The sequence below is a fragment of the Perca flavescens genome, chromosome 16, assembly GCF_004354835.1.
Source record: "Perca flavescens isolate YP-PL-M2 chromosome 16, PFLA_1.0, whole genome shotgun sequence".
In the NCBI taxonomy this organism is placed as follows: Eukaryota; Metazoa; Chordata; class Actinopteri; order Perciformes; family Percidae; genus Perca; species Perca flavescens.
In genome coordinates, this window is record NC_041346.1 from 13,617,605 (window position 1) to 13,632,325 (window position 14,721).

The window sequence follows — 14,721 nt, forward strand, 5'->3', positions numbered from 1 at the left end:
TTTGGAGATGCATGTTTTTCACCCGATAAAAATGCATCAACGCTGTCAGTCGGCATGGTGCTCTCAGCATGATAAGCTCCTACAGTATAATCAACATTTAAATAAGGCTTCAATGAAAGTATTTTCTCTTCTCTTTCCTCTCTCTCACTCTCTCTGGATCTGAATCTTGGTCTTGCTCTTGAGTTGTCTGAGTCTTTGATGTTCGTGCCAGCTAGGACTCAAGTGGGTGCGATGATTCTCACTGGTAAGATATAGATCCAACATTCACAATATTCACAAACAAAAGGCAAACACACACCCACACCAGACGGAACTCAACAGAATCCAGAACATGAAATATATTCCATGAAAAATTGAAAACAGTAGCATATCCACTGACAGTCAGTCAGTAGTTGAAAGTGCTGGAAGAAAATGTCAGTGAAGGGGAAGGGAAAATTGAACATTAAGAAAGAGGGTGGGAAAAATGAGTCCATCCAGCCTCTGTGTGTGTGTGTGTGTGTGTGTGTGTGTGTGTGTGTGTGTGTGTGTGTGTGTGTGTGTGTGTGTGTGTGTGTGTGTGTGTGTGATGGGTAGTCAGAAAGCACAGACTTTTTTCCTGAGGCAGCCATATCTGCAGGAGTGTGCATGTGTGCGTGTGTGTGAGAGAGAGAGAGAGAGAGAGGTTTCAATAGAGGCAGCTTGAGAACACTCTCCACTCAGCTGTGTCAATAATATCCCACTCTGATGGGCCCTCAATCATCATCTGAGTGTGTGCAGGCAGGCAGGCACGCGCACATACGCGCACGCACGCCTGTTATTATGCTGTTGCCCATACTATAGGAGCAGTGCAAGAAGAACAAACAGCTTTTACTAGAATTAGAGTTGTGGAGGGAGAAACTGTTTTACGGTATACAGGACATTGTCAAAAAAGTGACAACCTAACATTACACCCATATGTAATTGTTGTTCAGAAACATGGGCATTATGTTACCTTAACAGCCTCAACTCTACTGAATTTTTTTAAATAATTTTCTCCTTTCACATTGAAAGTTCCTTTAACTGGAACTAAGGAGCCTAGCCCAAACCAAAACTGCTCCAGACTAAAACAACAGTAGCCTATGTGGTCAGGGTTGTCCAAATACTAGTCCTACAACTAACACTAATGTCCATATTGCATCTCTCACCATCTTATTTGCTCACCCTCTCTTCCCATGTGTGCCTGCTGTGTGTACAATCAGGGCATTTGCAATCAACATTTCCGCATTTGTTATATATATTTAAGTTATATAATAGTTATATTTAAATCTTATAGTCTGTTGCTTATACTTACTGTCATCAAAGGCCCATGGCTTTGTCACAAGAAATGGTCTAGATTGCCTCTTATTTTGTGTTAAATTGTTTTCTATTGCCATTCACCATGCACACTCATCCTACTATAACATATACCAAATGACATCATACTTCAACCAGGTACCTAAACTAATCATATAGTAAAACATGATTTGTATTTGAACCTCACCTTAAAAAAAACAACAATTGGGAAAGGTACCCTCCGTTTCACCTAATATCTAAACTATTATGCAGAATTGACTCAATTTCTGTTAGCAGTGGGAATGCAAATCCCTATCACCCCATTAAATTACCCTAACACCATCAATGAGAATAAAACTGCACTGGCGTGAAAATATATTCCATCTACTGTGCATGACTGCTTTCAGTCGGAGCAATTTAAGAGTGTTACACATACAGATTGTGCAGAAGAGGTCATTTCAGAATAAAGCCCGACCGATATATTGGTGGGCCGATATTATTGGCCGATATTAGGCATTTTCCAAACTATCAGTATCGGCATTTATAATGGCCGATAAATTAATATTTAAAAAATTAAAAACGGACAAAACACCCTTCAACCATGTTATGAGTGTTGGTGTTGAATAGTTTGTCCACCAGAGGGCGCTCTACAACATCCCTGTTGACAACGTTTTTTGTTGTTATTGTGTTTTTGTTCAAAGGACTTTTCATCAAGAAGTTTCATATCTGAAGTTTGTATTTCTATACATTTTATTTATCAGAACTTATATTTTATATATATATATATATATATATATATATATATATATATATATATATATATATATATTAATTTACGAAATTAACGCAGCTGTGTTTGTTTACTTCATGTGGCGGCTGAGAAACGTAATACGCCTCCATAACAGCAGGCGGCGCTACTCTGTATTGTTGCCCAAGTAATGAAAAACGGCAGCTGATTGGACGAACGCGTCACATGGGTTTGTTTTCTCCGGAAATCCAAAGCCAGACTGTCATGGAGGCCATTCAGAATACGATCTCATATTGTACTAAAATAGTTCACTGAAACATGTTTCTGAAAACATTTTAAGCGAGAAATTCAGCTCAACAAAAGTCAGTTTAGAAGATTTTCGTCAGATTTTGAGAGACTGTAGTCACCTCATCCTGCTCGCCATTTCCGGGTGAGTCCCGACTGCCCTGCCGGCGACTGAACTCTCGGCTCGTTGGAGATGAACTGCGCCTCGCCTGTAAAGTAGACGATAGCAGGCGACAGCAGCCGGGGACGGTGACAAAAATCTGCTCTCAAGTCAGACAGTTTCTAGCTGTTTCCAGCAGCCTTCAGCAGGACTAAATAAGCCAAATTGTTGCTGCTGTTGTTCTGAAAGATATTAAACATTCTGAACTTAGCAGAACCTTTCCTTGTTTGTTTTTTTCTTCATATTTGCAAAGTTAAGTGATTTAGCATTTAAATATCCATTATTATAAGCTTCAGTCTCAATTTAAAAAAAAGCGATTAATCGTGATTAATTACAGCAAATTGTGCAATTAATTAGTAGATTTTTTTTAATCGATTGACAGCCCTATATTTTGCCCTTTATTGATGCCCTTTATTGATGTTCCTCTGTTCTGAAAGTTTATTTTTAAATTGCATTATCATTTTAGTGAGGACTCATAAATAACTACAAATAACTAATGTTAGGGAAATCTGTTGTTACGTGTTTCTGGATTTTTCTTTTAAAAATATATCGGCCGATATATCAGAATATCATATTTTTAATCACCAAATATTTGTATCGATATCGGCCTTAAAAATCCTTTATCCGTCTGGCTCTATTTCAGAATATGTCTGAGCAGTTTTTTATGGTCGCCTGGTTGGTTGCATTCATTCATTCATTCAGTGATCTCTAGTGTTTGTCCCCTGCATCTCCAAAGAATTTCAAATGACACGGTTTTCCCCTGGGGGTATTACATCTCCAGCAGGCCACCTGCACAGATAATAACCAGAGGATGTTCTCTCACAATTATGGGTATGATGGTGATATGATGGATACATTGCAGCAGCTGAGCATCATCCCCAACACTGAAGTACCCGTGATTATAGAAAGAAGCCTCCTCAACGCTGTTAAAGCATTTATATAACAGTTACCGAGAGTACAGGCTCCCTGCACGCCCCAGTGGTTGCCATAGCAACCAATACAATACAGTAGGCTCTGCTTTAGCGACTAATAAATTACAGCAATCTTGGTTTTCTGAAAAATGTCTCTGACTATTCAAATCTCTCAGATGTAACTAGCTCTCCATGACAGCAGCTTGCTTCTACAACCCCATGTCTTTATGTGCAATTACATAGGTGGAGTAGGCCATCCCATAATTTTGCCAGTAGTTTGTGTTTTGAATGGAGAGTTTCAGTTTCACATGATAATCTGACTGTTGTTACAGATGCTTCGTTTAGCGTAAAGCCCCAAGAGACATGAAGAAGCATGAAGGATCCCAAACCTGTTTGGCCAATTGCCACTGGAGAGCGGAGCTTCAGTCTCGCTCGGCTCTCGAGAAAAATCCACGGGTCAGCAGCAGTCTTTACTTCTGTCAGGTTGGAAACGATGATATGGAGGACTACAGGGAATATTTCAATTAAAGCTATAAAGCACAAAACTAGAAAGTGGTCTGAGCTCATCCTAAGGCCCAGGGTTCCCTAAGCGGATGCCGTGGTTACAACATCATTTTTATTAGAGTTTTTGTCAGTCGCTTTGGTGGATTTCTCAGATCTCAATTGACACTCTCAAAACTGCTTGTTCGTGGCCGGGTTAGCTCAGTTGGTAGAGCAGGCACACATATATAGAGGTTTACTCCTCGATGCAGCGGCCGCAGGTTCAACTCCGACCTGCAGCCCTTTGCTGCATGTTATTCCCCTTCTCTCTCCCCTTTCATGTCTTCATCTGTCCTGTGGAATTAAAGGCCTAAAATGCCCAAAACAAAATCTTAAAAAATAAAAAAAAACTGCTTGTTCAACCTCCACATGATCTAGTCACTTGTGCACAAGATAAAAAGCATTTTATCATTGTTTTGGTTAAATTGCAATTTCCTACATGCATGCAATTGATCACGTACAATTGTCTGCTGTTTTTTTTTACATAATCAATTGCTTATGTCATGTTGATCAAAATATAATATACTGGATGTCTGTTGAATTGTCTTAGCCCCCAAAATATATTGGCATAAGTTCATTGGATGAGTCTTTAAATGCAAAATGGTTGATCTCATTGTCATAATCGGTCAAGCAAGTTTTCCATACAGTGATGTCGATGAGAATCTTCGGCCCGACAGACTAGAATGTCAGTACCCCATACCATTGTGATTGTACAGAAAAAAAGTGTTTCCTGTGGTAACCTATTCTATGTTGACATAGTATTTGTTTTCTTTGTGCTATAAAATAGTTTTGACTTTTTCTTTCTGAATCGCAATGACACTGTAATTTGAATTTGTTGAAAAACCACAAATAAAAGCATAAATGTGAATCCTGTCCAATCTGTCTAATCCCACATAAAGGAATGTGTAACCTTGTAGCGTTGAAATGTATAAATTCAATACAGAATAAGGGCTGCCTTGTGCATTTTCAAGAGTACAATTTCATATTGACCACATGACAAAGCTTTTTGATAAAACTAAGCATCTTCTTTGTTAACAATGACACAATGACTCGGCATTCTGATGGCACTGACATGTTCATTGACATAAAGATTTACTTTTAAAGAATGGACTACAGATTTTGAGCAAGTTACAGGCTTTTGCAGCACATCCATTGTGTAGTGCGGTTTGTGAGAAATCGACTTACTGGTTTGCAAATGATTAGAGAAATGTACCAAAGTGACTGAGAAAAACTGTAAGCGAACAGGATGTAATACACCACTTACAATACACTCCTCTGTTGGCCAATGTACTTTTGGTGTTACCTGGCATTTCATTTAGCATGTCCAGCATTTTTCTTTCAAGCCCTAAAGTCTCATTCTACACTCTGCAATCTAAAAAGAACAGAATTAACTACCAAGTGCAACATTAGCTGACTATTAAACTGATCAAATGTTGCAATGCAAAACATGCAGCTAATTACAAATAGATTACACACTCTTTTTTAAGATTATTTTTGGGGGCTTTATTGGGGGAGAGAAATAGGTGATGACACGCAGCAAATGGGCCACAGGTCAGATTCAAACCCGGGCCACTGCAAAAGAATCAGCCTACATGGGTGGCACACTCTACTGGGTGAGCTAGAGGTCGCCCCAGACTACACACTCTTTATACAACACAGAGGCAACGAGCACAAGAAATTCAGAGAAAATGGAAACTGGACTCATTCTAGTTCACTCTTCTTTCCTTTATTTTTAGTTTCCTGTTATTTTTAGTTAGTGATACGACAAAGATTAAGTCGTAGTAAGTAGTCAGAATGTTTGTGACGATTTTCCGCTTATTTTGTGATTACTGTTTATGAGAAACATACTTAGAAAACACTTGGCCAAAAGAATTCACTGATGCTGATACGTTAAAACATGTCGTTGTGCAAACCTAATTTGACTTCTGACCTCAGATAAGGTGAAGTGAAGGCAAAGTGAAGGCCTCAGCAGAGAGGGTAGTGCTTTCTGGTACTGCTCGCAAAATAAAAGCCAGACTCAATTCTCTGTGCTGGAATGCTTTCACTACGAAGCAGCTACAGCTCCTCTTCAATAGTAATTAATCCAAAGAAACTACTACACGTGAACCCCAGTTACTGCCAAGACGCAAATACAAATTTACTAAATAAGAACATCTGCACGTGTTATATATTCCTCAATTAACACAAAGAGCAGAACAACCAACACTTGAAATGAATAATTTATACTTTTTTTATTAATCCCGCAAGGGAAATTACAATGCTTGCTGTCATTTGTTTTGGTGGTATCAGGGATAGTTAAAGAGCTGTCCCTGACGCTGACAGTGTTTAGTGTGTTGCTATGCACTCCAATTGTTCAGCACGAGTGCTAATTTATTCACAGAAGGGTTTGTGTCTCCATCTATTCATTTTAATGACTGACAACCACGAAAGGCTGCTAATGCCTGCTGGAAAAAGCGCTTGGATTCTTTGATACAACCAAGCCACACAGCGGCCAATAACAGCATTTGTTTCACTTATATAAAACCTTTAAGCACCAGTTGGTTTTTTCACCCTGATGACTTTCCTGATGTGCAGTCGCACAGAAAATGCCAGTGATGAGCTTTTTACTGTGCGTGCGTTTTTGAGAGCGTAAGCTTTGCTCCTACCTTGCGGCCGTCGCTTGCGTGGCAGTTGACGTTGAGCGGAGTGAGCAAGGCCATTAGCTTCTCCTCGTTTCCACTCCTGCAAATGTGCAAACACACAAACACACGCATTAGACAGAAAGCATCCGATGCAACAGAGGACTACCACTGTTCCTCAGCAGGAGAGTGTAGGGGAGAAAAATGAGGAAGAATGATTTAAGATATAGAAGAATTGAATGTGCAGAAACAGACTGACGTATAGGAATGTTAAGGGGAAGGATTGAAGGGCGTGTGTGTGTGTGTGTGTGTGTGTGTGTGTGTGTGTGTGTGTGTGTGTGTGTGTGTGATTGTACACCTGACTGCAACAAGCTAATCAAAATATTGTATATGTATAGAAGACTATTTATCCTAGCTGTGTGGATTTAGTTTATATTGCTGATCTGTTTCCTGGTTCCTAGGCTCACTGCCCTGGCACTGGGTGACCACCAGTAAAGTGTTGCCAAGACAGCAACCAGTCCAACCATCATCCCCGTGACAGCCGTAAAGTAAGAAGCTGTCAGATGGAAAGAAAGGGATCATTCTTCCCATATGTTCCCATACTCTCCTTTTACTTTTGTATTTTTGGTTGGGCCTCTCCTTCCTTCTCTTTGTTTCTGGATCTTTCACTCTCTGACCAAAGAGACATTCATATCCCACCCCGTCTCTCCTCTCACTCCTCCGGTTTTTATCCAACTACCATTATCTTCTGCTCTCCTACCCTTTTTTCCCCTCTCTCACCCACTTCTCATCCAAGCTGTCCACCTTTACCCTCCCTCTCCACACTCAGTGTGTTCTTCTCCACCTGTACTTCCACTGCTCTGCATCTTTCTTTCATTCTCTCATTCTTTTTTTTTTCTTTAGGTCAAATAGCTGCCTCCTACATCTGGTACCCTAACAGCCTTCATTACGATGCAAACAACATTTTGAGGATCTAACGTGCGGAACAAGGACAACAGCTAGAACAGTCTGGTAGGTTCAGAAAAGTACATCACTTTACTGTAATGCAATTATGCATTATGAACTGCATTATGCATACTTATGTCATATCACGATATTACGATATCCAAAATCTAAGACGCTATCTAGTCTCATATCACGATATCGATATAATATCGATATATTGCCCAGCTCTAGTGTTCAAGGGGGAAAAAAATGTTGTTTTTTACCCAAATATTAATCATAAATACATTTTAAAGCTGTAATTGCAATACCGTCAAACCGTGATATTTTTGCTGAAGGTTATCATACCGTCAGAATCATATACCGGCCCATGCCTAGTTGTAAATATCTGATCTCACACAAATGATCTACAGCGGTCCACAAGGGACAGTGTTCACAATCATCCCTGCATATTCATCAATGTTTTTAAGTAGCACATTTCAGAAAATAAATCACAAAGCGTTCAAAATTTGCAATTGAAACAGTTGATACCATTTTTCAGTTATTTTCCAGTTTACAGCCAGTAGATCAAAAGAGAAGACACAGATCAGCAAAGACTATGAATCAACCAGACTTGACTTGCTTATTGTCAGCTGACTGGCGGCCATAAAGGGACAGATTTGCTATACAGAAATACTTCTATAATACATTTGCTGTCATTAAGTTTTTTCCAGTCAATGCATCGCGCCACTGCATTATGTGGAACCATTTTACCAGCTCTACTTATTATTGTTCTATACCACTGTGCAACAATGCTACAGTATCTGGGCCACGAATAAAGGGATGGGAGAAATAAAGCAGAAAAACAACATTATCCCATAAGCCATGTGGAGTTATTTGACCAAAACACTTTTTTAAAGAAAAAAATATTCTGAAAAATGACATTGGTGATGAGCCAGTCAGTGGCTCAGCTGCGATAGAGGCACACTGAGTTCACAGTTCACACTTAAACAGCCTGCTGACCCTGTAATACACTACGGTACTGCTATGCTAAACCAGCTGCTTCCTTGTGTGTGTGTGTGTGTGTGTGTGTGTGTGTGTGTGTGTGTGTCTATGCCTGGAAGAGAGGGAGAGGGAGAGGGAGAGGAGAGAGAGAGAGAGAGAGAGAGAGAGAGAGAGAGAGAGAGAGAGAGAGAGAGAGACGAGAGGCTGTTGAGGCATTGAGCGCTCAGCCACCCACACACAATCCCAAACGAAAGATATGCCATTTCCACATTCAATAGACGAAGGTACATACACACAGACACAAAAACATTGCCCACATGCACTGCCTGCAACCATAACATGCAAAATGTGCAAGTGTCCCTGGCACACATATTCTCTGGATCTGAAAAACCTGACTAGTGTAGGAGCTGTGTGTGTGTGTGTGTGTGTGTGTGTGTGTGTGTGTGTGTGTGTGTGTGTGTGTCTTGGAGGGAAAGAAAGAACAAGTAATAAACAGTTTGATACACAGGGACGAAGCGGCAAAATAGTTGGAAGGAGAATTGATGGTGGCCGCAAATTATGGAATTCAAACAAAATACAGAAAAAAAGACAAAGACAGGAAGAAACAGACGGAGAAGAGAGGAAAGGAAGAAAGGAGGAGAGGAGATGAAATTCAAATTCAGGGAGCAAGAAAACAAGAAAGGAGAGAGGTGGATAAGAAACAAGGACCGGAAATAGAAAACATAAGCGGATCAAAGACGAGAGGAAGGGGAGGTGTCAAAGAAGAAAGAAGGGCAAACATGGAAACAAGAATTAAAGAGAAAACAAGGGGATGATGATAAAAATAAGAAAAGGAAATGAGAACAATCAGTGAAAGAGGAGGAGAGTATAGAGGACTAGGAGATAAGTGAAGAGAGAAAACAAGAGGTGGAGGAGAAGGGAAAAGGAAACCGACACGGGAGAGGTGCAGAGAAGAAAGTGAGCATGGAAACAAGATATGTTTTTCAAGAGCTAAGAACTGAGCAGGTGAACAAGGAAGAAAGTAAAAAGGAACAGAGGAGCAAAAACATGAAAGGGTGTCACAAAGCAGGAAAACGCATATGGAAAGAAAAGGGGAAAAAAAACCAAAATGAAAACAAAGAGTCTGGTACTCACCTCGCCGCCTCCAGCAGCTCATCCTTCTTGTATTCACCTAGATGGTTACAGAAGATCATAGTGTCAGACAACTGGCCGCCAACACACACCGACCACACACAGACACACATGATCAACCACACACACATGTAAAGACACACACAGAGGAAGGATCTATCCATTGGGAGAAGACACCCTCTCTCTTTCTATCTCTCCTCCTTCCTCCCCCTCCTCTCTTTCTCTGCCATTCTCGCTCAGTGCGCACCCCTCTGGCTCCGGTTGCCGTGGCGATGCGTTGCCGGCAGCGACCACAGCACGTTCATTGTTTGGGGCGACGAGCGGCGGACTGAGACGCGCTCTGCCTCTATCCGTCCGTGTGTCCATCCATCCCTCCCTCGCCACGTTTGTCTCCCGAGTCTCGGCCACCGCTCATACTGCTAACCATCTCCCCTCGTTCTCCATCATCTGTCCCTCTCTCTCGCTCTCTCTCCGTCTTCCCTGCTTTTTTCCCCTGTGGACTCAGGAGGCGCAGTTACCATCAAACAACACAACAGAAATAAACAAACCCCTCCCCCTACCTCCCTCGCTCTCTCTCCAACTCTCTCTCTCTCTCTCTCTCTCTCTCTCTTAGCCCTGCCCCCCTGCTACTCCAGTCAAAACACACACACCTTCCCATATGAGTCTATTCTGCCTGGGAAACCGAAAAAGGTGGGGGAGACGGGAGCACTTCTCAGACATGGAACCTATAACATGTCTGTTTAAGTAATGGCTTTTTGGCATTCAAACATAGGTCTTCATTATAGGGTGCACCATTTGACCATCATATGGACACTCCATTAACTCGATTGTAAAAATTAAAATGTATCATGGATTGCATAACAATCCATGAGTAACTTCATAAATGTGTTTTACATTTAGAACTGAAATATAATTTAAAAACAGCCTGCAATCTGAAAGATCTGCTCTGTCCAGTGGGTTTTCTGTGTCATTACTCCCATTAAGTTGTGAGACTCACATGAGGCAGGCAAAAAAGAAAAATAGTCATAACTGAAGCAGCAGAGGCGTGAATGACTCCTGGCTTTTTGTCCCCAGAATGAATCAAGCTCCAAAAACACTGGATCCTTCACTCCTAAATGCCCACTTCTCCGGTTTGTACCGCAGGCGTTCTTCTAATACTTTTAAGTCTGAAGCCCACTTGTTTTTTTTAACTTTTGAAAGCTCCCTTAAGAGCCACAGAAGACATTATTAAAATATTTTATGTGGCGTTTCCCTTTAAGTATTAAGCTAGAGCCAGGAGACGGTCGGTTAGCTTAGCTTCTAAAGCTCACTAATGAACATGTTATATCTTGTTTGATTCATCTGCACAAAAACAGAGATGTCAAAATAAGTTCTGGTTTCATGGAGAGTTAGATGCTGGAACGATTTCTCTTTGGGCAACTTGCTCTGAGACTTTTATTGTGAAACAGCTATAGCAGATATATAGCTGAACTTTGTTAGCAGTGTTATTCTTCAATAAAAAGTGGTCTACACAACAAAATAAGGACAGATTTGATGCCATATGGTCAGCGGATCATTTTAACAATTGCAGGGAGGAAAGGAAGAAAAAAATGAGTAGAAAACTGCTACTGCTGTTTGCATGAACCAGTAGCCCTTTAACATGACATCAAGGTAAACAATGTTTGTTTTACAGAAAGCGGCAAGACAAGGTCTAACTTAGCAAGGCTGCCTTTGCAACTTTTACTGAAAAGTGCCTTGAGGGCTTAAAAATGCATGAAAACCAAGATGTAAAATTGCCAGCACATTTACCCAATGCAGTTCATCTCTGAAAGGAGCCAGAGAGAAATAGAGTGGTATAAAATTGAAATAGGAAAATAAATAAAAATTCAAAGGAAGATGGAGAGGTTAATGTGATACAGATAAATGGAAAGAGGATGAGGAGGATGGGCTGTGTGTACACGGCTCAGACGGAGGGGTGGGGTAGGGTGAGGAGTGAAATAGAAAGGTTACAGAGAAGGGAAAAGGGGGAGGACAGAGGAACAAAGGATTTGTAGATGAAAGAGAGAAGGGATGATTAGGGATCTGGAAACTGACATGCATGGATTTGACACAGTATAATTGGTGTTAGCGAGGCTAAGGCAGAACAGTCAGAGGAAGAAGAACAGGGGAGATAGGGTGGGGGGGGGGGGATATAAATACAAAGACAGAAGAGAGAAACGTACAGAGACAGATCAAGACGCTAAATTAGATGCTGTAGTTTTGAACCAATTTATGTTCTGAGACAGAATCATTTTACACACCTCATCATAATATTTTGTATTATTTTTCCTAAGCCAATTTGAATTGGACTACATTTTGCAAAAATTCATACAAATATGAGATTGTTCTTCCTCATAGAGAAAATGGGAGGGAGTTGGGAGGAATGCTCAAAGCCACGCAACTTCAAAGTCTTCTCACTTTAAACTTTATTCAAACTTGCCATGACACTTTGAACTTTATAGGTTTAAAAGCTTTTAGGCTTTTTGATATCTGTTAGGCTGCGCGGGTGAAGTCACCCAGGATATGAACCTCAGCAACAAAACATTTTGAGGGATTTCACATCCACATTTTTCATCCTTTAAAACATGCATTCCTGTGCATCTGTCCACTCAAAGTCTAAAGACAAAGATTTACTCTTTGATTTATGCCTAAAGACAGGAAGGTAGTGACTCAGTCTCCCAATTCAATCAGAGTGTAACTTAAACCTGAACGAAAGCATGTTCTATTTCATTATGTTCAGCTGAGTCTGCTGTCGTGTGTAGTGTGCAAATGAAGGCGTACAAATGAATTTTAGGCAATACGAGATATACATTTTGCTCAGCCACAGTTTGCTTCCAATATTATTCATGCTTTGAGAGCTAAAGTAATTGTGACTCAGCAGTTTTAATTAGTTACCACACACACACACACACACACACACACACACACACACACACACACACACACACACACACACACACACACACACACACACACACACACGTTAGCTTAGTATCAGCTGCTGCATAACCAACTAACAAGAAAGACCAAGCAGTCTTTTCTAAAATACAGCACAATGTTTGGAACTGTGAAACTAAAATTACATTTAAATGAGGCTTAAGATTGACTTAAACAAAAATCTGCTTCACTACCACCAGGAGGCGCCAATGACGAAATTCTGCAACACGTTACTAAAGAGTAGGTTTCTTTAAATGGATGGAAAACAAACCAGGTGAAAAATCCACGTATCAACTCATTGTGACTGTACCTAAGTCATTGGACTTGCTGCACCCAGAATAAAATGCCGCATTAACACATGCCCTACCTGGCTAGATGTGGCTAAACGTAGGTTATGACAACAGATGGGGAAAAAAGAAGAGCCCAAAGGATGTGAAGGGGAGGAACTGACTTCATCCCAACAGCTTCATGCAGCTATGTGGTGTAAGACAGAGGAGGATGCATGTATTGAAGTATGTGTGTGTGTGTGTGTGTGTGTGTGTGTGTGTGTGTGTGTGTGTGTGTGTGTGTGTGTGTGTGTTGTGTCCAGAATCCTGCTGACTCCAAACAGAAAAGACAAGGACAGGTTAAAGCTCGGGACAGGCTAGCTGCCTCCTGAATGATGATAGTGTGTGTGAGTGTGTGTGTGTGTGTGTGTGTAGTTTGTAGTAAGTGGCTGTACAAGCACAGATGATGCTGACTGATGCTGACTGGACCATGAGTTGCCTCAGTGCCCAGATGTGTGTGTGTGTGTGTGTGTGTGTGTGTGTGTGTGTGTGTGTGTGTGTGTGTGTGTGTGTGTGTGTGTGTGTGTGTGTGTGTGTGTTTAAATAAAATAAAATGTATTGTTGAAGCAGTTTATCCACTGTTATACAACAACTGGCTTTGAGTCAGGAGTTGAGCGATCCACTTATAACTTCCGCAAGGTCGCAACTGCTGAGGTTGTAAGTGGATCTGTGAGCACTGAGACCAATCAAAGGGGGAAAATAAAGAAATAAATGGGGAGGTGTGCGGAAATTATAAAGGCCCTTTTGCTGGCTGACTCCACTTCACTTAATATATACGTTTTTCATTGACTCCATCAATAGATTGTGGTTTGTTATAAACAGGCTATGCTCATGTTGTGATCTTTACTGCAAAGCATTTTTGTTGCCAAGATGAATAACACTACCATGCATCGCGAGACATCTGTCAATATAGCAGGATTCTGGATCTTGCTTTGCTAAAAAAAGAAAATGGTTCTCAAACTCAAACTTCCTTCTTACAAAATGTCCAAAAAAAAGTGCCTTGCTCAGGGGCCCTCTGTATTTTTCTTTCCTAAGCTTCTTTCACTAACAACTACAATTCCCCCGAGGGCTGCAAGAGGCTTTCCTGAAAAATGGTAAAAAATAAAAATAAAAAACATATGTTAATTCATGATATTATCAGGAAAGTAGTTTGCATGCCTGAAAAAGCCAAAACACATAAGCATGGATTCCCTTCACAGTTCGTTAAACAGATACAAAGGAGAGGAAGCAGATCGGAGCACCCGCTCCTCCTCCTCTTAGGAGCAACGACAACAAAAAACAACAAAGTTAGCTGCGGTCAAATTAATATGGATAAGGTTAGATCATGTTGCGTCTGTACTGAGTGAGGCACACATACAGGAGTTACGCAACAACCGAGGAGAAACCAAAAAGACTGCAGTCAGCTCGTTGCTCTATGTACATCTGGTCCTCAGTAGTAGCCAAGCACACAGGTGGGTCCAGCCTGTTGGACACAATGACTCATCATGACAGATAACAAAAGGAGATTATTGCAATGTTCAATAGCTATGTTTGTCACTTTATCAGTAACCTGTATTTTCTATTAATTTAATGATTTTCTGCCTTTTCAATGGATAAGTAATCTTATGGAGAACACTCAACACAAATTTCTTAAGTGTAAAGCCGGTCGTTTCCTGAGGATAAAGAGCTTCGTTAAGTTATTCTGTATTCCTCAATGATTAATAAGAATCATTTGTGAAAGTGTAAAGCACTTTACCATTCCTGCAAGGCAAACCAGGCTACAATCTTCTTGATTTTAAAGAAGATATTCAGTAAATCTTCAAAACATTTTTTGCGTTTTGGACGACCAACA

General features: G+C 40.7%; 1 protein-coding gene across 1 annotated transcript in view; it reads right to left on the reverse strand.

Moving 5' to 3' along the window:
- tnksa (tankyrase, TRF1-interacting ankyrin-related ADP-ribose polymerase a) overlaps positions 1–14,721 on the reverse strand; it is a 78,121-nt gene that overhangs the window by 36,339 nt on the left and 27,061 nt on the right. Inside the window, exons 5-6 of the mRNA XM_028600948.1 lie at positions 9,613–9,649; positions 6,580–6,655 (exon numbers count right to left, since the gene is read on the reverse strand). Coding sequence (XP_028456749.1) covers positions 6,580–6,655; positions 9,613–9,649 — 113 coding nt within the window. The remainder of the gene's footprint in view (positions 1–6,579; positions 6,656–9,612; positions 9,650–14,721) is intronic.